Source organism: Oncorhynchus gorbuscha, linkage group LG04 (genome assembly GCF_021184085.1).
Source record: "Oncorhynchus gorbuscha isolate QuinsamMale2020 ecotype Even-year linkage group LG04, OgorEven_v1.0, whole genome shotgun sequence".
Taxonomy (NCBI): domain Eukaryota; kingdom Metazoa; phylum Chordata; class Actinopteri; order Salmoniformes; family Salmonidae; genus Oncorhynchus; species Oncorhynchus gorbuscha.
The window spans coordinates 16259832-16285167 of record NC_060176.1 but is presented as its reverse complement, the minus strand read 5'-3'; the positions used below and the strand labels follow the sequence as shown (position 1 = coordinate 16285167).

At 42.9% G+C, this 25336-nt stretch overlaps 2 protein-coding genes across 14 annotated transcripts in view; one reads left to right on the top strand and one right to left on the bottom strand.

Moving 5' to 3' along the window:
• Positions 1–6326, bottom strand: part of LOC124033754 (AP-1 complex subunit gamma-1-like) — a 30555-nt gene extending 24229 nt beyond the window's left edge. For 4 of the 5 annotated variants that reach the window (XM_046345974.1, XM_046345978.1, XM_046345977.1 and 1 more), the window contains exon 1: positions 6183–6326. The gene's annotated coding sequence lies outside the window, so the exon portion shown is untranslated. Of the gene's footprint in view, positions 1–5973; positions 6088–6182 lie in introns of those variants that run through there. The other variant, XM_046345975.1, reaches the window with a different exon arrangement.
• LOC124033755 (zinc finger protein 821-like) lies at positions 6280–23271 on the top strand. Of its 9 annotated transcripts, none has more exons than XM_046345985.1 (6): positions 6280–6464; positions 15861–15980; positions 16089–16212; positions 16953–17051; positions 17569–17735; positions 21050–23271. In XM_046345985.1, the coding sequence occupies exons 2-6, from the start codon at positions 15943–15945 to the stop codon at positions 21975–21977; spliced, it is 1356 nt and encodes a 451-aa protein (XP_046201941.1). In that variant the 5' UTR covers positions 6280–6464; positions 15861–15942; the 3' UTR covers positions 21978–23271. The 9 variants fall into 9 exon arrangements, with proteins under 9 accessions (XP_046201941.1, XP_046201939.1, XP_046201945.1 ...); XM_046345983.1 differs by having other exon boundaries at positions 6284–6464; positions 16109–16212; XM_046345989.1 differs by lacking the exon at positions 6280–6464 and adding an exon at positions 9298–9541.
• Positions 23272–25336: the final 2065 nt, after the last annotated feature.

Sequence of the window (25336 nt, the reverse complement as noted above, 5' to 3'; positions counted from 1 at the left end):
TCTTTGGTGTATTCTATAAGGTGTCAAAAGTTCCACGGGGATGTGGATGCTAATGCGATGGTGCTAGACACATCAGAGTGACAGGCGAAAGCGATGGGATCACGCAGATGCTGCAGATGGACGACGGTCCAGTCATGCTGCGTTCCATCTCATCCCAAACATGATCTATTGGGTTGATGTCTGGGGACTGTGCAGGCCACTCAAGTAAACTAAACTTGCAGTCATGTTCCAGGCAATGTTTTTCCAGTCATCAATTGTCCAGTGTTGGTGATAGTTTGCCCACTGGATCCACTTCTTGTTTTTAGCGTATAGGAGTGGAACACGCTGTAGTCGTCTGCTGAAATTGCCCATCTGTGACGAGGATCAACCAGTTGTGCTTTCCGAGATGCCGTTCTGAACACCACGATTGTACTGCGCTGCTATTTGTAAGTTTGTGGCCTGCCTGAGCCTGCATGATTCTTGCCATTCTCCGTTGACCTCTCATCAACAAGCGGTTTTACCCCACAAGACTGCCACTGACTGGATGGTTTTTTGTTTGTCACACCATTCTCGGAAAACCCTTGACACTGCCTTGCATGAAAAGCCCAGGAGGGCAGCTGTTTCTGAGATACTGGATCGGGCGCGCCTTGCACCGACGATCGATCACAACGCTCAAGTCACTCGTTTCGCCCATTCTAACGTTTTATCGAACAGTAACTGAATGCCTCGATACCTGCTTTATATAGGAAGCCACGGCCACGTGACTCACTGTCTGTAGGATCGATCCATTTCTGGGAACAGGGTGGTGTAGCTAATAAACTGGCAGGTGAGCGTATAGTTTTCCATGTATTGAAGCATGCATCCATGCAGCCCCTGAGAAAAATGTCAGGTCGAGTTAGCAGCACCATGGAGTAAGGCTGGGCGACCAAATTCATTTGCATGCATGTTTTTGTGCGATATTCCAAATGCCTTTATCACAAGAATCAAGTTCTTATATATTATTAATTTTTATGAGCGTTTGTCCGCTTGTTCTCATGTCTTTTTGGTCTCGGCTGTTTCCATCCTTCTCTGCTGTGTGCAATGACTATAGACTGTATGCACCTTCCCATTCACTCTCACACACACACACACCAACAAATATTAGAGATCACTTCTTCCTCTGATAAGCGGTTTCAATTCAAGGTTTGGTCCAACAGAATTGGTCAATTCCCCTTTAACGAAACACTTTGTAATTGCTAAACTTCAAATAGAAATTAGCTGGCACATGAGCTTGCGCTTGAGAGATTGTTAATTTTATATAGTGCTTGCTACAAGAAGTGTCATTATTAGTGATTTGTGCATTATAATTGGTTCAAGTTCAATTTGTAAAATAATAATAAAAAAGGGCATTCTCAAAGACTTGAAAGTCAGTTTAGTGATTATTGCAAAAAAGCAGGTTAAACTACTGTTACAAAATAATTAGTGGGTCTTGTGGTTGTGGAAGGCTTGAATTTAGCCTAAGTAACTTCACAAGCCCTCAATTCATTAGATTATTGCGGACTGCTTGACCTTAAATTGTATAGCAAAGTTTATTTAGATTTTTTTAAAACTTATTTTTAAAAAATGGAGACACACACATTAGAGGATTCGGCTATTTTAAGCACGTTGCTGATAGGTGTATAAAATCAAGCACGCAGCCTGCAATCTCCTAGACAAACATTGCCAGTAGAATGGCCTGTACTTAGAAAGCTCAGTGACTTTCAACATGGCAACATCATAAGCTGCCACCTTTCCAACAAGTCAGTTTGTAAAATGTTCTGCCCTGCTAGACTGCTCCGGTCAACTGTAAGTGCTGTTATTGCGAAGTGGAAATGTCTAGGAGCATCAACGGCTCAGCCGCAAAGTGGTAGGCCACACAAGCTCACAGAACGAGACCACACATATCACATAAAACTCACCTGTCCTCAGTTGCAACACTCACTATCGAGTTCCAAATTGCCATTGGAAGCAACACCAGCACAATAACTGTTCATCGGGAGCTTCATGAAGTGGGTTTCCATGGCCGAGCAGCCGCACACAAGGCAAAGATCACCATGCGCAATGGTTTCATAATTGGTAATCGGCATTTTTAGACGCCGATTACATTGCAATCCACGAGAAGACTGCGTGGCAGGCTGACCACCTGTTACGCTCGTGCAGGTAGCGAGGAGCCATGGTAAGTTGCTAGCTAGCATTAAACTTCATATATATCTTAACATATTCAGTAGTTAACTACATGCGTTTGATAATATTTATTGGTTAACTAGCTTGTCCTGCGTTGCATATAATCAATGCAGTGCCTGAAATTGTCTCACTTCTCTTGTGTTCAGTGTAAGCAGAGTCAGGGTATATGCAGCAGTTTGGGGTCACCTGGCTCGTTGCGAACTGTGTGAAAACTATTTCTTCCTAACAAAGACCATAATTAATTTGCCAGAATTTTACATAATTATGACATAACATTGACAGTTGTGCAATGTAACAGCAATATTTAGACTTAGGGTTGCCACCCGTTCAATAAATTACGGAACGGTCCCGTATATCACTGAATGAATAAAGTTTGTTTTCAAAACGATAATTTCCAGATTTGACCATATTAATGACCAAAGGCTTGTATTTCTGTGTTTATTATAATTAAGTCTCTGATTTGATGTAGCAGTCTGACTGAGCGGTGGTAGGCAGCAGCAGGCTTGTAAACATGAATTCAAACAGCACATTCCTGCGTTTGCCAGCAGCTCGTCACAATACATGAAGCACAGCGCTGTTTATGACTTCAAGCCTATCAACACCCGAGATTAGGCTGGTAATACTAAAGTGCCTATAAGAACATCCAATAGTCAAAGGTTTATGAAATACAAATGGTATCGAGAGAAATAGTTCTATAATAACTACAACCTAAAACTTCTTAACTGGAATGTTCCCATGTTCTGAGCAAGGAAATTAAACATTAGCTTTCTTACATGGCACATATTGCACTTTTACTTTCTTCTCCAACACTGTGTTTTTGCATTATTTACACCAAATTACTTATTTGAGACTAAGTAGATTGTATGTATTAAGTTAAAATAAGTGTTCATTGTTCACTCAGTATTGTTGGAATTGTCATTATTACACACATACATGCATACATACATAATTACAAGTAATTCACACCCTATAGTCCAGCAATCTGTTTAAATGCATGAATCATGACACATATTCAACACCTAGGCTTAATGACTCGAGCAAAACAAATGCTTATATTTCCTATGACTGACATCTGACAAGTAACCAAAGCCCCAATCAGCCTCTGTGCTCATAAGTGTGCGCACACAACAGATATGGAAAATCCAGTCTGCTAGACTAACAAAGACTGAGGAAATGTTGGTTCGACTACAACGTTACAATAGCTTTTATAGGCACACATTATTTTATTAATTACAACATGAAAGACATTACTTTTTCTTTATTATGTCCACAAAAGCTGGCACAAAAGATGCGTTTGGTCTCGACAGAGAGGACGGGTTGAGCACAATAGATGGATTAGGAAGACCATATGTGGAGAAGGTGCGCACTTGCTGAACTGTTGGGCAGCTACCACCAAAGAAGCACTCAACAACATTCACTTTGCTCAGCCTTACTTACTCTCCCAGGACAAAAACAGTACTGTTCAGCTGTATGGCCACGCTACAGATTTTAGTCCCGCTATATTTCACAGGAGCTTGGACAGCCAACACTGTCATTTGGTCAAGCCAAGTGATGCAAACATTGCTGTCAAATGGAATGACTGACGTGAGGCATTATCCTGATCAATTAGAGGGGGTGGATCTCAAACACCCCTGAACTTATTCCTGTCCCAGTTGAATTAGGCCCTTGTCCTCCACATGCATACTGATGCATTTGATCATGCTATTTAAGACTGCTTTGGGAACAAATTGGGCATAAAGGAAGAAATAATAATGATACAGTGATTGTTATCAACACCCTCATATAGCCACAAAAGGGATCATATCTGACACCAGCTGCGGCAGATTTCCTGAGCGAATGGAATTGCCCATTCCTCTCCTGAGACTCTAGAAGATATACAAGCCTGCTGAGCCTAGCAACCAGTGGTAAGAGAAAACAACCTCAACACATGGTTGAGTCCACTGGGGACATAGGCTACTAAATTCCCATTGTCCAGACTCCAGAGACAACGCACACCATCAATGAAGCTCTTTCCAATTGAGAACCCCGACACTATACAATAATACAGCAACTGTATAGGAGTGTGTGCCACAATTGACTTCCTCCTTACACAAAGTTATGCCGATGAAGTTCATTACGTTACAGAAACAATTCAAAGCCACCATTGTAGAGGGAGCGCTCCTTTCAACACAATATCCCAGCATATTGTTCTCTTTGACACTCATTTTGCCATCACTGCTCAGCCAAGCACTCACCAGGATATTTCATTGGTAGTGTTACAGCAGGCTGCTACCTCCATTCCAACCTAAAAACAATTCAGCAAGTAGTACGACAGTACATTTATACAAAACATTGACCTACATGGTTTAGCCAAGTATTGGCCTACCAATATAAGTGTGTACTGTCAGAAAGCCTTTATTGAATAGGCTAAAAATGCAGATAAAACATGGGCACTTGTCAGCTGGTTTAATGCAAATACAAAGAACATGCAATGAAAAAGCAAGTCAATCCGAGTATATGACACTGATGTTGACTTCAGGAGAATCAACTGACAGGAGAGGTGGCAAAAGTGAAGCAGGAAATAACAATATTATTATTATTTTTTTTTTAAATAGTTAAATATTTTAATAACTTTTCTACACTTTTCTACAATAACTTAGCAAGCCAGCTCAAATAAAAAAAATGGCTGTAATACCACATAAATACCCTAATAATCACAAGTGAAGCAGGTGGCATAATAACCCACTTCTTTAAAAAGTCTGGGGATGGCACAACTGAAGAAATGAAAGGTTTGCTACAACTAACTAACACACTCGAGAATTGACACTTGTCGAGGTGTGTAAACAACTTACATAATAACGTTAGTATATTAACATTTAATTAAACTTCCCCACACAACCAGTATGTGAGTATTGTAGCTAGCTAGTTAACGTTAAGTAGCAACAAAAACAAACAAATAAACAAAAAAGTAGCAACAATACCATAGTAGCTAGCTAGTTTAAGTAACGTTAGTCACTTAAAATTAATTGCAACCACGTAGAAACAGCCAAAGCTAACGTTACAACAGTTACACCCAAGCTAGGTATAACACACATCTTATTTGAAGCGTGGGTAAACGTTAGAGTTCAACTTGAACACATCAAGGTATTGCGCTAACTAAGTTAACGTTTGCCAATTATGTTAGCCAAGTAGTTGGCTAACTACAGTAGTTAGCTAGGTAACTTCCACGTCCGTACATATCTACATTCTGCATACCAAGTAGCTGGCTAGCCAGTAACGTTAGCTGGGTAGGGTGGTTAGCTTGCTATGGTAGATCACAAGCCCACAGAAAGATAGTTCAATTGCTAATCATCTCTTGAACGCAATACTTTACGAACCTTTAACCACACCTGTCAAGTATATTATGCATTGTCACGTTACCACTAGTTAACATTAGCACTAAAAAGCTAACAATCCAACGTCCGAGCAGAGGCCATTTCGGGGCGAACATAGCACAATTACAGCCTTCTTATTTCTCAGACATAAGTAAACCCTTTTAGCAAGTGAACATACAGATCATAGCTAGATAGCTACACGCAATCGCGAAGAGGCCTTCATCGCACTGACTTAGCTAGCAAGTTAGCTAGCTAGTAGGATTAGTTAACTAGATAGCTGCCTTTCCTACATACCTACCGGTACATCTCGTTTGAGTAAGACAGTAAATAACCAAATGCAATATTGACATACATTGAAGGCGTATAAGCAAGTAAAAGTTAAGTATAAAAACAGATTTCTAGGTTAAAGATCGCACAAGTACATATCAGGGAAGCATACCAGCTAGCCGACACCACACCAGGCTACCGCTTCTCTGACTGACAACCCCTCCCGGTACACTGGCTGGTTAGCGCAGCCTCACTTCCGATCATGTAGCGCCAACATGGATTATTGTCACCGCGGTTTAAGAGAAAGTCGTGCTGATTTTTCAGCTATGATCAAATAAACACATCTGTTTAACTGACATAGTTGTATAAAGTTATACTCACCAACCGTATTGATACCAGAAAATAGCTGGAATCTTCTCTATTTGCGACGGAGGGAGGAACAGACCAGACATTCAAAATGGTGGCTCTCCTAGCCTCAGCACTTCTACCGCAGGCGGAGGGTTACACCGAAAAAAACAAAACTTCAACGTTTGTGGAATGAGAAAGGAATGAAGACCTCAAACACGCGAGCGTGCAAATTATTTGCAGAATTCTCAATTGGCTAGCAAATCCACCAGCTTCGATACTGCTATGTGATATTTGATTGAGTAACATGTGATGCTGGTATGTATGTAAGCATTACGGTAATACGAACATGTTTATTTAACCACTGCAATAATGCTATAGCTTCTAGTAACTAGCTAAAGAACCCCTTATAGCTAACTAACACATGCATGCCTTTCTAGCTACACTTGTGAGCCGTTTAGATATATTAATGCACTCTTCGAGTATTGTTATTATATAACGCCAAAATTATGTTGCTTGGCTGGTGTTCTACCTAGCAAGGTAGCTATTTGATGTATCGTATTTAGATGTGTCCGAAATGTGCGGATGAGTAATAATGTGTCTGTAAACGTCGTGCTGCGGTTCGCACACCTCACCTCGTGGCAGTCGGTGATGACGTCAACATGTAATGTTATGACATTTGTAATTTTGTGAGGTTTGTGGGCTCCATCTAGTGTACTTTACAGACAATGCCGCACTAAGTTCAATCAGGACATGCGCTGCATAGCTTCTTTATACTTTAAAAAATATATTATACATTTCTTTCCGCCATCAGAAAATATACTGTATAGGAACAACTGGAGCGGTGTTTCAACCAGCGTCCCCAGGTTTCGGGCCATGCACACTACTACATGGGTTATAAAGGTCCAGACCTCTTACCAGCTAGCCATTTCACATCGGCTACAGAGGCACTTATATTCCCCTTCTTCCGAAAGTATCCCATGCACAAACCAGAATGTGAACAGTGAAAAACGTCCATTAAAGGCCAGGAAAAACCATGGGTTTTTCCACTGCCACTGCTGGTACCAGTAGTATAGCTGCCCTAACCCAACACCTAGCAACCTCCTCAAAAGAGTCAGGACTACCACTCCGACTTCACTACACTGGTGTCAGAAATGGGTTGGCCCCTGATTGTGCCTGTGCCCCAAGGGTGCAGGCACAGGGAACTAGAGAAATGCGAGCCGGACTCCTCTGTAGCTCAGTTGGTAGAGCATGGCGTTTGTAACGCCAGGATAGTGGGTTCGATCCCCGGGACCACCCATACGTAGAATGTATGCACACATGACTGTAAGTCGCTTTGGATAAAAGCGTCTGCTAAATGGCATATATTATAAGGAAGTGTGTAGTGACCTTAAGATTCGGATCTCTTAGTGTAACAGCTAATGTGTTTGACAGTCGCAAACACCCGGCTTCAAACCCTGCCAGTTGTGACTTCCCTCTGATTTCTCAAAAATAAGAGTGGACCGCTGGAGCAGGTTTTGAACCAGCAATGCTGTGGTTATGGGGTGAATCGAGTGCAGTACCACCTGTACCATAAAGGTACCTCTTGGTAGAGGCTGTAGTGCGCAACGTGCCACGTACAACAGGTAAGCTATGTGACTGTGTTGTTGGAGAGCAGACTGAATTTTGCAACCATGTCATTGAATCAGTTGGTATAAATTGTTTTGTTACTTTTGGGGGGCTTTGAGAATATAGGCCTATTTCAAATATTAAAATTGTCAGTGTGATTTTAAAAATACCTATAGCCTAAAATCTTTAAAAAAATATGCAATATTCAAATATTATAATACATGAAATGAGGAGAGAAAGAAGTAGGCTCAATGTATTATTGTGTGCATTGTTGACGGTAGTCCTCATGTCATCACAGGTTATCTACCCTCAAATGATTTGAACATCCCACAATGCATTGCTGTGCGCATGTTGTGAACATAGATATCAGCTGTGCCTGTGGGATGAAAATTAAGACCATATCAAGGTCAGAGATGCAGTCCGAGATTGTTTGCTAAAATGGATGACGAGGAGGAGACTTGGCTGACGATTATGGCTTGTTTTGGGAGCGTGGAGAAGCCAGAGATAAACCGACTACTAAATTGGGCTAAGCAGGCAGCACTGCACATGAAGTCATGGCATGAGCATGGTGAACGTTTAGACATGGTTATGGAGGGAGAAGAGCCGAGTGCAGTGGGAAGATGTGTGTTGAGGAAAAATGGCACCAAGTACAAACCATATTCTGCTGTGTCTGATGGCTCAGAAAATGAACCCAAGGATGAATTATCTGTGGTGGCATGTGAGGTGAAGACCTCAGATCCTCGCTCCGATGGTCATGCAAATGAGGATTCTGGCCCAGTGGGAGTGAGATTTTTGGAGAAAGCGGATCCTGCCTTTTGGTTGAGCCATGTGTAGTCTCAGGCTGGGTAGAAAATAAGTTGGGTAATGTTAAATCGGTGAAGGTATTATCGGTGGGGAAAAACGGTCAATTGTGGGGGTGCCTGTGTTGCTGGGGATCAGAAGTGCCTGGTGCGAGAGAGACAGGCTGAAGATGCCAGGGTCAGAGTAGAACAGAAGGTGTCACGCTGAGGCAGGGAAGAGAGTAGAGGATGATGGATCAAGGGTGAGTAGTAGGCTTAGGCCAATACAGACTGATTTGAATTTGTGCTTCAGTAAGGTTGGCTTCTTTGCATTTATTGCCATGGTTATCAATTTGTACCGCAGAAATGGAATGTAAATCACAGAAGGTAGAGGTTGTGGTGGCAGTACTTGGGTGTATAAGGTTTTACGGAGGAAGAGATAAAAGGTGTGTTGAACCAGAGTCCGTTCCTCCCAGGCCGTCGGACTGGTGTAGGATCAGTTAGGGTCAAAGTAGTGGAATGAGCTGGTGATAATTATATATATATAATTGCTTTATTAAATAGGTGTAGGGTTAGTTGGTGGTGCATCTTTTTTTTCTCTCTCCCCTTTTTTTGTGTTACAAAAATTGACATGATAAACCACACACTACCGCACAATAGGTGGCAGCATGCACACACAAAATGTGCGAACTTCATTATACCGAAGAAGAAGCTGTGCCTGTGTATCGCTGCAGTGAATTGGCAAAGCGACAGCAACGCAGGATTGTGGCTGCTCGGGGCTGCTAAGCAAATACCATCTCAGGCCGGGTTGGATAGGACCCAATCGCATTTTCTATAATTTGGAAATTATATATAGCTCGACGGGAGAGTGTTTTAAATTTAAGTGGATCAGATTGTAACCAAGCCATTTGGGCTTATTTAAACATTTTATATTGGCTATTTGTTTTGTATTAATTTAAATGACCCCGACTCTCACCAATGGTGTAAGCTGTGTTCATCTCTACATGGGTAAACAATTTTGATCATCGGGCATTTTGTTATTTATTTTAAATCATTTTTTAAGTGATATTGTTGTACTCTCGAAAGGGAGTCCCTTTACGGAATACAGCTGGATTGCATAGGGGAATCTTCAAATCTGTCTGGGCTAGGAGGAGATTCGATTTTTTTCCATCCGGGAGTGGGGGATAATATGTCCAGGCGAAAACAGAACAACCCCTTCAAAGTTAATTGTAGGTATCTCAGGTATTGTAAATGCCATTTTTACTTGTTGAAAAGTAGTGAGGCGTATCATTTCCTCCATCTAACTAGACGATTGTTTTCACCACCGTTGAAATTGTGAACTGTAAGACAATGTGTCAATCACCATCGTTGATACAAGCGCCTGATACAATGTTTTAGTTCAACCTATGTAGCGCGTGATACATTGATGATGATACGTTGAATCAACGCGCGTTGACACCGACGATTGTCTGTATTTTCGAACCCCCAAAAATTATCATGAACCATTATTAGGCTACTAATACTATGATATTAATATTTGTATGGAGATGACAACCTCACAATTGCATGCGCCGGTCGTTTTCTCCGAGGGAAACTATTCAGATAGTTATTTCCATGTGTTTACCGGCGCTTATGTTTGTGGTTTTTAATTAGATTCTTTGTTTGTGGCATGCTCGTCCCTGTTTTCAACTCTTGTTTTGAGAGTACGATATAGCCTACCAATGTCAATGAAAATAAATAATGTTAGTCTTGAGATTAGGACAGATTTCACCCATCTTGGTCTCAGAATCCATGTAAGATGTTGTCCCTCATAAAATGTCAGTTTAAACTAGGTACAACATGCTTTTGCATTGACTGTACTTTCTGTTTCTCTGGATAAGCTCTCACATTGACATCTCAGATACAGAACCAGTACAGCCTGTGGAGAATAGCAATGTCGGTCATACCACTAGCATTGTCAATGCCTGGGGCCAAAAGAGACCATATATTATTTTTTTTAAATGGAAAGGTGCACTGCTTCGTTTCTGTAATCCGAGCCCACTGAAACAAGTTTCGTTAAACATTTCTGTTCCATGAGTGCTGTTGTGTCTGTCATAGTCACCAGCTTAGGGGAGGATGTTTTTCAGTGTCACTGACTACGTTGGCTATCTGCAAGCAACATTCCTCCAATTCCAATGGGAGACTACTCCAGAGCAGGTATAGTCTAGGTACTACAGGTTTGGTAGCTGTGTAGTTGCCTGACAAACATTTCTACCGATGGTGATGATGTCCTTTTCCTATGCATGCTAAAAGGTCAAACTGAGTGCATGATGAATTGGCCTGCTGATCCTTCATAGTGTAGGCTACTGGATGCCTGGGGACGCATAAGTCCACCCAAGGGGACCATGTAGCCTTTAGGGTCCTTTTCTAAACATAGGAGAGGCTAGTTTGTTTAAATATGGTGTTGAAATGCATATTGCTCTAATGGCCTCAATAATCCCTATATGCTAACAACATCTGTCACGGGAAACAGTAACACAGTAAGGATGCGTGATCTGCTGGTAGACGTATTGGTCCATAGAACTCTGTTGTTCAAACACAGTATAGTAAAACAACAACATACATTAACAATCTTAAGGCGTTTTTTGGGGGGCTTCTAAAGCGACGTCTCCCAGCTTCACATACTACTTCTGACTGATAGTTATGAAATAACAACAGTCTTTTTTTAATTACCCTCAGAATGAATCCAACTTTCACACTTTCCTATGACCACATACAGTTGGTCCAAGACAAATTCACACATGCACACACACGTACCACATAGTTTATAAAATGATAATAGGCCATTTTCTTAACCCACCATCTAATGAAAAATTATAATAATCCTTAAAAGTGGTGTGTGTGTGTGTGTCCTGAACTGATGTGAAATGTCCCTCGATGTAGAGCACAGACATTACCAGCATGGGAAAACTAATCAGATAGCCTGTCTGAGCCAATCATGGCTGGGGTAAAGGGAAAGCATAGCAGGGGAAACAGCAGCTGTTTTAGAAGTATCATTAGCCCTAAAAGGGTTAGTGATGATAAACAGGTCTGTTTTGATAGCATGCATTCCGGGTTGTATCAAAATAGTTTTCATTGTGGATCTATAAAGCCATACAGATGGGTAATTTTGTGTTTATTTGTCTGAGAGCAGAGTTGGGATCATTTCAGACACTTCACTGGGGAGGAGGGCGGGATTCTGGGGAAAAGGGGTGATGGCGGTTACTTCCGTTTTGCCTTAATTAAATAACAGGCTGCCAATTAGGCGAAGTGAGAAATGATCTGGGAGTCTGGGATTATCTGATGTCTGTGTTTCACCATTCCCATGGTCCTGAACACCACAGTGCCTGTACATGGATGGAAGGCAGGGGCCCCAGCACTTCCTAGAGATTCAGAGTATTTTGTGTGTGTGTGTGTGTGTTGGAACAGAGGGTGGGTAAAAAAGAGGGGAGCTTGAATTCAACAGGAGCCCCATTGCTTAGTGTTTGAGTAGAGTTTTGGCATTCTCTCTTTTGTCTGTTTTGTTTTGTCCCCCCTTCCTCCTCCTCTCTCCCTCTGTGTCTGTTGGCTGATGAGTTTGTCTTTGTCTGGATTCAGTCAGACACTGCGTCACCTCCTGCCTACAGACACGCAGACTCAGAGATAACATCAGAGTGGCAGAGACATGGGGAGGGAGGGCCGGTGGGAGAAGAGAGACAGATGTACAGACAGAGCCTAGCAGTGGGGGATGGGTAGCTCTCACATCAATCATTGGCTGTGTGCCGTGGAGCCAGTCTGTAGCAGTTCATAGTTCAACAATCAGACCCACTCTACCAATGCTAATGAGTGCCTGGATCACTATGGGAAATGTGCCCAAACTATTTTCACATACTACACTCTGCTAAAAAGTTAATGCAGGAATGACAGCCCTGTGAATATTAGAGGGTAGTTTTTTTATTTTTATGATAGATTTTATTCCTCAACCCTCTCACACACAGACCATGCTCCTCAGTGGTGTGTTGCTCCAGGATTAGAACAGAGGCTGTAATTACCTCTGCCAGCCTCAGGTAACTGGATGAAAGATGTTCCTTCCATCACACTGAATGGAAAGACTGGACAGGAAGGGGAGGGTAATAACTGGAGGGCTAAGGAACCTAAACGGTTGCAGTTTATATATATATTTTTCCGTTCGAGAGATATTGAAATGATCAAAATAAAACCTCCCGTTAACGTATACTGATGACAGGAATGAGTGTACTGTCACTAACAACTGGAGAGGCCCTGTGCTCCCATTCCAACCCTGTCAAGCTTGGGTGTAGATCGGAGGGGAAATGGGATACTAATGCAATGAGCAGAGATGCTGTAAAATGCTGAGCGCCATGTGAGGGGGTTAAGCAGACACATATGGGCTCCTTGGTATGAGGCATTGGCCTCCCCCTCAGAGCTGCTGGTATGGATATAGAACAGTCAGAGCTGCGTATGAGCAGGGAGGACAGAGGGTGAGCCAGGCTGTGCAGTGTGTGGGTGGTACTGAGAGAGGGAGATACAGTGCCTTGCAGGCTGCTAGTGGAAAGGAGTGCAGGCTGCTTCCCCCTGGGACTGCAGCATGCTTGGATAAGCGTGTGTGTTCGTTCTGCTTCTGTGAAAATTGGGGGTCTGGTTGTGTGTGAGTACATGTGTCAATGTGCGCTTCTGCGATGTGTTGATGCAGCATTATATTGGCATGTCAGTGAATATGAAGGCATCCATGTCAACTGCATATAGGCTCAGGGAATGATTGTGTTTATAAGTTTAGGCCTTTAATGTATTCTATGTTGTGTTTCTATAACCATCTTGGGGCCAGTGTATTATAGCAGCTATGCTGGGTTTATGTGTGTAGCTACGACTCCTTTAATGCTGGATAGGCTTGGTATTCTAATCTGAAGCACTTTCTTCAATATGCTAAGTGTAGTAGATTGCTTGGATGTTTGTGGCTAGTCAGCACCTACACCAGGTAACTGAAGTGCAGGCTACACACCAGGCTCTCTGGTGTTTATACCCTCCATGTTAAATATTACAGGTCTGTGCTCTAGAAATGTCTTCCCCTGACTTCATGATCACGCTCCGCCTTGCACTACTGACCTGTCAATCTTCTGTTCCAGGGCTGTCATTCCTATGCCTAGCACGTTTTACCTCCAAGGCTTTGTCTGCTGGCTGTATTTTCTTGCATTGTCTTGTAATCTATCAACTGTCTTTTTATACACACCTGACTCTCTCAAAACTATGTCATTGAGGATTGCATCAATCAGGAATCCGATGGGAAAGTGACCGCCCATTTTGCCGATCTTCCGGTTTTTGAATGGGCTTCAAGGTTATATAACCAAATTCTATAGTATACAGTATAAAAGTTAAGTAAACGAGTGCATAATTGTACATTGATTTCATCCACATTCTCCGTTAGCTAGACCTACTAGAATAGTTCTGTTGTGATAATAACGTTAGTTGTGTTGTCAGAGTTAAGGGCCAGGCACCCTGCCAATAACTATAAAGATAAACTATAGGCTACGTAACTATAACACGCTGGTGAGCAACCACACTAGAGGAAAGTTTTTATTGTTCTGAAGTCCTACACCTGTCAATCAACCGATCAACACATCCTACTGCACGCTGTCTATTAATAAGGTGACCATGCGTTCTCTAACACACAGATACTGGTTCAGACCATTCAGTGCTTTCAGGGTGTGTTCATTGTCATCGTGACAACTGCAAATAATATATCAATGTAGGCCTAATGTAAAACAATATACTAACTCCTACTGTATTTAAATGTATCATTTCAGCAACAAATGCCATATTGCCTGCATATCTATTACACCATTGCTCAAGTGGTTTGCAAGTGACTTCCATTTTTCTAATGGTTGTCAATTTCTTTGGGTCTTATTTTTCACTGTGCTCATCTCTCTGTCCCGTGCAACTATTTGCAATGCATCAGTGCAACAGTGTTATCATAATAAGTGGTCAAAAGTAATCACACCAATGCACTTTCTCTCCTCAACAATCCGTAGGTACTACATGATTTTGTTCCAACTAGGCACCACACCTGACCAACTGAGCTAATTGATCAGTTCAATGTTTGTCTAAATTCAACACACCTGATCCTCCAGGTCGATTAAATAATAAACATGAAGTGCCTGCGGGACTCCAGGACCACCCCTGCTATAGCCTGTTGTGAATGAGAACTGCTGGAAAGAGAGGCTGGTAAAAGTGTAGCTGATGTAATAAGCTAAATATTTACCAGTCAGAGTGCAAGAAAAAAAGTTTTACTGTTATCATTTGAGTGCACAGTTATTGTCCATTTGATGTAGGCTAATTTGAATAACACCTCAAACGTCCGATTTTGTAAAAAGATAACTGCATATGCCTACAGCCTAGGCCCGGTTATGCAACCATTTGGATCAGTTTGGGACTATTCTCCACAGTTAAGAAGGTCCAGAAAGGTACATAAGCAGGCCACGCGTGTGTTCTGTCAGGATGTAGCCCAGTGTTAAGATAGGCCTACTATAGGAAAATATGGGCTTCTCCTTTCCAACTCCCTGCCCGTTCTTAATGCTGTAGCCTAGTTTACATTCCGCAAGCATGTATCTATCCTCTAATAGGCTATTAATAGGCTAAAGAAAATATGTCGAAATAAGTGTCCAACAAGCTTTTGTGGTCTAGCTTTTTCTGGGACTCCACAAGATTTAAGAGGAAGAGACCCCAGGTGTGTAATTGCACAACAGACTGACAGACATGGGATGTGGACTGTCTCCTAAATTTGAAACGTATGCATATTAACCCATAATTCATAAGCTCAATGTTAGGCTTTATACCGCAGTGAATATATGTATCCTACCTAGGCTACAACAACACAATGTAACAAATAATGTTGTTTTCAATTGAGTACAAAACTCTAGTCTAGGCTGTGGTATTTTTCACTGTAGTTTGTCTTTTGAATAATGCTCAAAAGCCTAGCGTTTTTATGTTAATTTAGAAATGGCTGCATGTAGCTTGCCTGATTGGGCAACCATTTGGATCAGTTCTGGGGTTTTACTCAGCTGTTAGCCTACAAGGTCCAGGCACATTAGCAGGCCAGTAATATGGTGTATTTTTTTGTCAGGATTTATCAGCGAAAAGAAACATGCTAATGCAGGGATTTCTAGTGGCTCGAATATGAATTATGATAAGGAAGTTGTATCCATAGTTTCTGCATTTTGGCGTCTGTGTTTTAAGTGTTTGAAAATCAGGTGGATATGCCTAGTTCACCCCTCCCTCTGATGGTCCTATCATCTCCCTGTGACTCCTCTGTTCACAGGGCCCTTCCACAGCACCGGCTTTGCAGGCCCCCTCCACACTATTAACATGGATGGCAGGGACGATTTCATTGAGGACAGCGAATGCCACAGCAACAATTCCCAACAGGACAGCATTTCAGGTAGGCATTTAGGGCATTTCCCTGACCCTAATGTGACATACTCTCTGTAGGGGGTGTCGTGAGAGAATATGACTAGGTCTGTGTTCTGTTGTCTGTCTATATTGATAGGGCTGTGTTTGCCTCCATAGAAGACAGTGATAGCGACCTGGACAACCACGACTCATCCTCCAACACCTCAGCTGACGACCACATGACCTCCACCAAGAGAGCACACCACAGGGGAGTTAAAGAAGTGAGTGTCACTGTCAGGGTTACCCATGGAGGGGTGTTCTCTCCTCCTAGTACTGTTATCATGTGTGTCCACTGAGTGTGGGCCTGCCTGGTTGCTGATTCACACATGCATTTCCTTCCTGATTTGATAGTGTTTTACAGATCTCAGGGTCATCTGGCCCTCTAGACATATGTGGAAAGGTTATTGCCCCACCCCGCTCTGTCCATTTTCCAGAATTATGTTATTCAATAATCCTACAAAAAGAGATGCAGCACAAGAATACGTCTGAATACATTGCATTTGTAAATTGTAAACTGCCGATTTTACAGAATATCCTCACACCTTCAGACCCCAGAAACAGAAAGCATCTCGGGTTGTGTGGTGTGATTCACAACCATGGCAGAGTCATACAGTGTGTCATAGTGACAGTCAATGAGTCACTGGGGGCCTGAGGGTAATTCTCTCTCATACACACACACACAACCTTATGACCTGCCATTCAGAATTCCTGCTCCCAGGACCAGCCATAGAGGTACTGTAGAGAGGATGAGCATATCCACCCTTTAGATGTACATATTAAATCCTCTTCTAATATTTGCCCTACATTCTCAGTTTAGACAGAACCACCATTACATAACCTACTGTATTATTACACAATCATTAGCATACATATTACTGATGAAACAGATCTGTATGGTAGCTCCTCATAGCATCCACAGTATCTGAGTGTACAGTAGTACTGATGCCTCTGTGTTTCTCAGGAGAGCGAGGAGGGGGCCGACCTGATGAGCAGCTGTGTGTGTCCTCTGTGCACCCTGGAGTTCAGCAGCCCCGAGCAGCTCATCACACACGTCTACCAGGTGAGGACAGTACAGTACCAGACAGCCCACCATGGCACCAAGTATTCAGACGGGGCCAAAGCCTCCTTAGCTTCAGCGGTTGGATCAGGGGGATAATGGGCTAGGGGTAGATAATCACCATTGAACCTCCTAGGAGCTACTGTCATCACTACACTAAAGAGGGAAGGATAATTATCATCCAGTCATGTGATCAGTCTCTGGGTTATGTGTCAAACCTAAGGTTTGGATGTTTCAACTTGTTTAAAGTTATCAGTGTCTTCTAACTGAGCCAGAATGACACGTTTACCACCAAACCACTTCCTCCTTCCATTCGTGTTCTTTCTCACATGGTGGTCTAGTGCTAACCACATACGTTTATGCCACAATTGTAGATATGTGTATTTTTAGATATGCACTGTTGTGGTTTGTCCTCACTTTTAGGTTGTTTATAAAATACACTGACAAACAAAGAGAACCATTGTGCTTTACCTAATTAAATGACTATAACTCTGTCTGTCTGTCTGTCTGTCTGGAGCAGCACACATCGTTGATGGGCAGCAGTAAGAACTACGTGTGCCCAGTGTGTGGGCGCGCGCTCAGCTCGCCAGGCTCCCTGGGGCGCCACCTTCTCATCCACTCTGCGGACCGCCTCTCCAACTGTGCTGTGTGTGGGACACGCTTCACCGACACCAACAACTTCAACAGGTCTGTGCCTCCTCCACCACTGTAACTGACAATTAACCTGTACGTCTGTTGTTGTTTTTGTATTGTTTATGTGTTTGCTATGCAGGGGAAATGATAAGATAAGCGGAACTATGTGGCTAAGAACTGTTGTAACCATGTCTTCGGGTATAGTTCGTAAAGGTGGAATTGTGTATGTTAGGATGGTAACGTTATAATAATTAAGGATGAAGCGTGAATTTATACCAGGAATAATACGTGGGAAGTTTTTGATTTCCTCCCTTCTGTAATAAGCAGACAATGAGGTATTTTTTTCCTTTATTCATGTGTTTAATCTGATCTCCGGCTAAACTGTTTATTATGTACAGTCGTGGACAAAAGTTTTGAGAATGACACAAATATGAATTTTCAAAGTCTGCTGCCTCAGTTTATATGATGGCAATTTGCATATACTTCAGAATGTTATGAAGAGTGATCAGATGAATTGCAATTAATTGCAAAGTCCCTCTTTGCCACGCAAATGAACTGAATCCCCAAAAACATTTCCACTGCATTTCAGCCCTGCCACAATAGGACCAGCTGACATCATGTCAGTGATTATCTCGTTAACACAGGTGTAAGTGTTGACGAGGCTGGAGATCACTCTGTCATGCTGATTGAGTTTGAATAACAGACTGGAAGCTTCAAAAGGAGGGTGGGTGCTTGTAATCATTGTTCTTCCTCTGTCAATCATGGTTACCTGCAGGGAAACACGTGCCGTCATCATTGCTTTGCACAAAATGGGCTTCACAGGCAAGGATATTGCTGCCAGTAAGATTGCACCTAAATCAACCATTTATCAGACCATCAAGAACTTCGGTTCAATTGTTGTGAAGAAGGCTTCAGGGCACCCAAGAAAGTCCAGTAAGCGCTAAAGTTGATTCAACTGCGGGATCGGGGCAACACCAGTACAGAGCTTGCTCAGGAATGGCAGCAGGCAGGTGTGAGTGCATCTCCACGCACAGTGAGCCGAAGACTTTCGGGGGATGGTCTAGTGTCAAGAAGGGCAGCAAAGAAGCCACTTCTCTCCAGGAAAAACATCAGGGACAGACTGATATTCTGCAAAAGGTACAGGGATTGGACTGCTGAGGACTGGGGTAAAGTAATTTTCTCTGATGAACCGCCTTTCCAATTGTTTGGGGCATTGTTAAGGGATTTTTTTAATCAATAATGACTAATTATGTATACATTTCAATCAGGACTGACTAATCAGAACTATTATGTTACTGTATAGATGTATGAATTTTCTTTTAACCTTAGTACTGAATATAATCAAGAATTAGAACAATGTCTGTCTGTTCCTTGGTAGAAATGAATGAATGTATAGCCAGACTGGAGAGAATGCTTCACTACACAGGTAGACCTTGGCTTGGGTCGTAAATTATCTTAGTAGGGAGAGACTATGTGGGAAGGCTTGAGAACTATACAGCCATTGTACTGCTGGTTGATGAGACGGGGTAGTACATAAACTAATGACGTCATTTTCAGTTTATAATCTGTGGTAAACTGTATCATGTTCAGTACTCTCGAGAATAAACGCTGCTGGTTGATGAGATGGGGTAGTACTGTGGTAAACTGTATCATGTTCAGTACTCTCGAGAATAAACGCTGCTGGTTGATGAGATGGGGTAGTACTGTGGTAAACTGTATCATGTTCAGTACTCTCGAGAATAAACGCTGCTGGTTGATGAGATGGGGTAGTACTGTGGTAAACTGTATCATGTTCAGTACTCTCGAGAATAAACGCTGCTGGTTGATGAGATGGGGTAGTACTGCGGTAAACTGTATCATGTTCAGTACTCTCGAGAATAAACGCTGCTGGTTGATGAGATGGGGTAGTACTGTGGTAAACTGTATCATGTTCAGTACTCTCGAGAATAAACGCTGCTGGTTGATGAGATGGGGTAGTACTGTGGTAAACTGTATCATGTTCAGTACTCTCGAGAATAAACGCTGCTGGTTGATGAGATGGGGTAGTACTGTGGTAAACTGTATCATGTTCAGTACTCTCGAGAATAAACGCTGCTGGTTGATGAGATGGGGTAGTACTGTGGTAAACTGTATCATGTTCAGTACTCTCGAGAATAAACGCTGCTGGTTGATTTTTGGGACTGGTCTCTGTCCATTTTATGCAAATAAGAGTATTACAAATTCTTAGGCATTGACTGTTTAATTGTAATCGGGTATTAAAACATAGAGGAATATAATTCCTGTAACAGGCATCCGGAAAAGAGCTTGTCGGGAGAAGACAAGGTGAGCGCTACCATCAGTCCTGTGTCATGCCAACAGTAAAGCATCCTGAGACCATTCATGTGTGGGGTTGCTTCTCAGACAAGGGAGTGGGCTCACTCACAATTTTGGCCTAAGAACACAGCCATGAATAAAGAATGGAACCAACACATCCTCAGAGAGCAACTTCTCCCAACCATCCAGGAACAATTTGGTGACAAACAATGCCTTTTCCAGCATGATGGAGCACCTTGCCATAAGGCAAAAGTGATAACTAAGTGGCTTAGAGAACAAAACATTGATATTTTGGGTCCATGGCCAGGAAACTCCCCAGACCTTAATCCCATTGAGAACTTGTGGTCAATCCTCAAGAGGCAGGTGGACAAACAAAAACCCACAAACTCCAAGCATTGATTATGCAAGAATGGGCTGCCATCAGTCAGGATGTGGCCCAGAAGTTAATTAACAGCATGCCAGGGTGGACTGCAGAGGTCTGGAAAAGGGGTCAACACTGAAAATATTGACTCTTTGCATCAACTTCATGTAATTGTCAATAAAAGCCTTTGCCACTTATGAAATGCTTGTAATTATACTTCAGTATTCTATAGTAACATCTGACAAAAATATCTAAAGACACTGAAGCAGCAAACTTTGTGGAAATTAATATTTGTGTCATTCTCAACTTTTGGTCACAACTGAATGTAAGCACTTCAGAGTTATATCAAGGTAATCACTCATAAGTCAAAGTCAAACATAAGGCAAGAAAGTTGTAAGAGTGTGCTTAACTGTATTTTCTTTTACTTTAGTTCTCACAGAAGGTGATAATTCTGACTAAAACTACAGAATAAAGCCGCCAGTTAGGATCAAGGAAAGGTTGTGCTCGTGGTTACTGGAGTGAGCTACAACCACTACTACCTCATTTCAGTCCTATACCCTAGTATAGTGCTTCAGCCTTTCACACACACAATGACATGGGTTATCTACAGAGTTTAGCGAGTTAGGCTGTCTGTCTGCTCTAGCCTGTAACAGCTGTGTCCTGTAACTCCTCACGTCTCTGCCCCCCTACACAGGGAGAAGCTCAGAGAGGTCCTGAACACAGGCAGCAGTATGGAATGCAGCAGTGGAGATGAGAACTGTTCCATGTCCCGGTCTCTCTCCAGCAGCCCCATGGGCAACCCCGGTCATGGCCTGGGACACGGCCACGGGCCCAGCCACAACCAAGGACACAACCCTGGCCGTGGCACAGGCCACATCCCGGGACACAGCCAAGGCCCGGGATACAACCCTGGCCACAACCAAGGACAAGGACATGGCCCAGGACACAACCATGGCCATGGTCTCGGACACCTCCCAGGCCACCCACTCCCTTCACTGCACCACAGCCTCCTCTCTTCACCCCCCTCCTACCCTGACGCCCTCAGCCCCTCACCCGGCCTACCCATGCTGCCAGACATCCTGAGCCCCATGCCTGTGCACCCGGCCGGAGTGCTGCTGGTGTGCAACAGCTGTGTGGCCTACCAGCAGCTGGTGGACGCCCAGTCTCCCATGAGGAAGTGGGCCATGCGCAGGAAGAACGAGCCGGTGGAGGCACGCATGCACCGTCTAGAGCGCGAGCGCTCTGCCAAGAAGACCAAGCGGGAGCACGAGTCACCTGAGGAGCGGGAGCTGCGGAGGCTGCGGGACCGCGAAGCCAAGCGGATGCAAAGGCTGCAGGAGACAGAGGAGCAACGGACACGGAGGCTTCTGCGCGACAGGGAGGCCATGCGGATGAAGAGGGCCAACGAGACGCCAGATAAGAGGCAGGCCAGGCTGATCCGTGAGAGAGAGGCCAAGAGACTGAAACGGCGGCTAGAGAAGATTGACCCCTCCCTGAGAGGTCAGATAGAGCATGACCCAGCTGCTATGGCTGCCCTGACGGCAGACATGAGCCTGTTCCAGTTCCCCTGCCCCATGCCTGTCCCCTCTCTGGACAACAGCCTCTTCATGAAGCTGCCCTAGCAGGACCAGGTCACTGGGGGTAGCACACTGGACCACTAACAGTTATCATGGCCTCTCCACTACGCCTGTGGGTTGCCATGGCCACAGATGGAACCATTCCATACTGGTTGAAATTCCAGCAGCTTCTGTGTCCAACGACTTGATACCCAAACTCCTGTGTCAGCAAATAACATTAATTTATTACAGACTAGCAGGAAATAAGAGCAGGTTCAAGAATGTTTCACTTAATTGTAGGTATTGATAAAGCATGTTGTAAAGAGATTTCTTCTGTTTTGGGTGCAAGCAGACTTTGACATACCAGCCCATTGTGACAGGAGGAGTTACACCCTTCCATCTTTTGCACATGGACCTTCAGTGTTGGGAATGAGTCACGTAGCCCATAGCTCTCTCCCTCGCCTCTTGTCCCTTCTGCTAGCAAAGTCGCTGGAGTTTACCGGTAGCTACACCTCTCTCACGCTGCCAACGTGGGTCTCTGCTCTGGCTAGCTCATATCCACCCAATCAACTACCTCAGTAAGGGGCTGAGGCCCGAGCCCTCTGTGGCCTACGTTCTGACTCCAAGCTTCTTTACACGTTACACTACAGAAGAGAATGCAGGTTTTTTCCTTAGTTTGAGGGTGTGTTTATATCTTTAGGACGTATTCACAGCTCACCAGGAGAATATTCAACAGGACAGAACATTCAGTAAGACAAAGTCAGAAATGTACTGTATAAAACGGGAACGTTAGAAAATGGGCCTGTTCTATACATCACATTTCTATCCGCTATGCTCTGAATATGCTGTACTATTTAATGAGCCCTGTTTTGAGCAACATTGTCCTCCATTCCAGCATATTCTCTTCAACTCAAAATATACTGCCACTACTGTAGGTCTCTTTGCCTTTTATTAGTCACGTTGACCTTCCTCAATCTGTTTTTCCCTCGTACCTTCAACACTCAACCTTTGCCAAGTAATTGGTAATAATTTACTTTTTACATCTTCTGTTGCATTGACATTTTTGGCTCATCAAACCACAATCTTTGCTGCTGTTACTGGTCTGTATATGTTAGTTACCTCTAGGACATTTAGGACTCAACATGTGAACTGAGAGTGCTAATTTACTTGCATTTTTGTAAATGCCCCAAATTGTCATATTTCCTTCCTCACTTAGCCAACATATTGAAATATGCTCACACAGTTGAAGTGGGAAGTTTACATACACTTAGGTTGGAGTCATTAAAACTTGTTTTTCAATCACTCCACAAATGACTTGTTAACAAACTATAGTTTTGGCCAGTCGGTTAGGACATCTACTTTGTGCAGGACACATGTCATTTTTCCAACAATTGTTTACAGATGATTTCCCTTTTAATTCACTGTATCACAATTCCAGTGGGTCAGAAGTTTACATACACTAAGTTGACTGTGCCTGGAAAATTCCAGAAAATTATGTCATGGTTTTAGATGCTTCTGATAGACTAATTGACATAATTTGAGACAATTCGAGGTGTACCTGTGGATTTCAAGGCCTACCTTCAAACTCAGTGCCTCTTTGCTTGACATCATGGTGAGATCAGCCAAGACTTCAGAAAAAAATTCTACAAGTCTGGTTCATCCTTGGGAGCAATTTCAAAACGCATGAAGGTACCACGTTCATCTGTACAAACAATAGTACACAAGTATAAACACCATGGGACCACGCAGCTGTCATACCGCTGAGGAAGGAGACGCTTTCTGTCTCCTAGAGATGAATGTACTTTGGTGCGAAAAGTGCAAATCAATCTCAGAACAACAGCAAAGGACCTTGTGAAGATGCTGGAGGAAACGGGTACAAAAGTATCTATATCCACAGTAAAACAAATTCTATATCGACATAACCTGAAAGGCCGCTCAGCAAGGAAGAAGCCACTGCTCGAAAACCGTCATAAAAAAGCTAGACTACGGTTTGCAACTGCACATGGGGACAAAGATTGTACTTTTTGGAGAAATGTCCTCTGGTCTGATGAAACAAAAATAGAATTGTTTGGCCATAATGACCATCATTATGTTTGGAGGAAAAAGGGGGATGCTTGCAAGCCGAAGAACACCATCCCAACCGTGAGGCACGGGGGTGGCAGCATCATGTTGTAGGGGTGCTTTGCTGCAGGAGGGATTGATTCACTTCACAAAATAGATGGCATCATGAGGCAGGAAAATGTTGCTTCAATATATCCACATCTCAAGACATCAGTCAGGAAGTTAAAGCTTGGTGGCAAATGGACAATGGCCCCAAGCATACTAACAAAGTTGTGGCAAAATGGCTTAAGGACAACTAAGTCAATGTATTGGAGTGGCCATCACAAGGCCCTGACCTCAATCCTATAGAATATTTGTGGGCAGAACTTAAAAAGCGTGTGCGAGCAAGGAGACCTACAAACCTGACTCTGTTACACCAGCTCTGTCAGGAGGAATGGGCCAAAATTCACCCAACTTATTCGGGGAAGCTTGTGGAAGGCAACCAGAAACGTTTGACCCAAGTTAAACAATTTAAAGGCAATGCTACCAAATACTGAGGGCATGTAAACGTCTAACCCACTGGGAATGTGATGAAAGAAATAAAAGCTGAAATAAATCATTCCCTCTATTATTCTGACATTTCACATTCTTAAATAAAATTGATCTTAACTGGCCTAAGACAGGGAATTTTTACTAGGATTAAATGTCAGCAATTGTGAAGCACTGAGTTTAAATGTTTTTGGATAAGGTGTATGTAAACTTCTGACTTCAACTGCTTGTGTCAGGGTAAAAGCTATATTTTGAATAACTAATCCTTGCATTTTTCCAGTGATCTCACTTTGCAGAGTTCCACTCTCCAATGTGCATGTTCTAGACTCATTATTAAACCTGTTGACCCGCGCCCAGTTGGGAGAGATCTCTGCTCTTATCTGTTTCCTTGACCTCATTCCCATTGATATTTATGCAACGTGAATATATATTTTGTAAAGAAAATTGGGGGATATTTTTTTGGTTTGGTATATTATAGATGAAAGTACACATTTTGCCATGTTTGGTTCTATACTGTATGTATTTTTTCCCCTTCTCTTTGGTCATATGTTCTCAATTTCTTGCCACAAAGGTTACCTCCGATACACAATGTTTCACAACTGAGCTCTGCAGACACATTTTGACAATGTTACAGTACATGATTCGTTTTCTGGAATAGTCCTTAAGATAGGAACTAAGCCGGTTCTCAGTTTGAGCCACTACCAGGCTAAAGCACAGAACAGAATAGCATCCCGCTCAACAGGGGAAAAAACTATTATATTCTAATTGTCCTTAAGTCTAGGAGTGGTTCAAACCTCTATGCAACAATGCTGTTTATTCCAAGGGAATTTTGACTC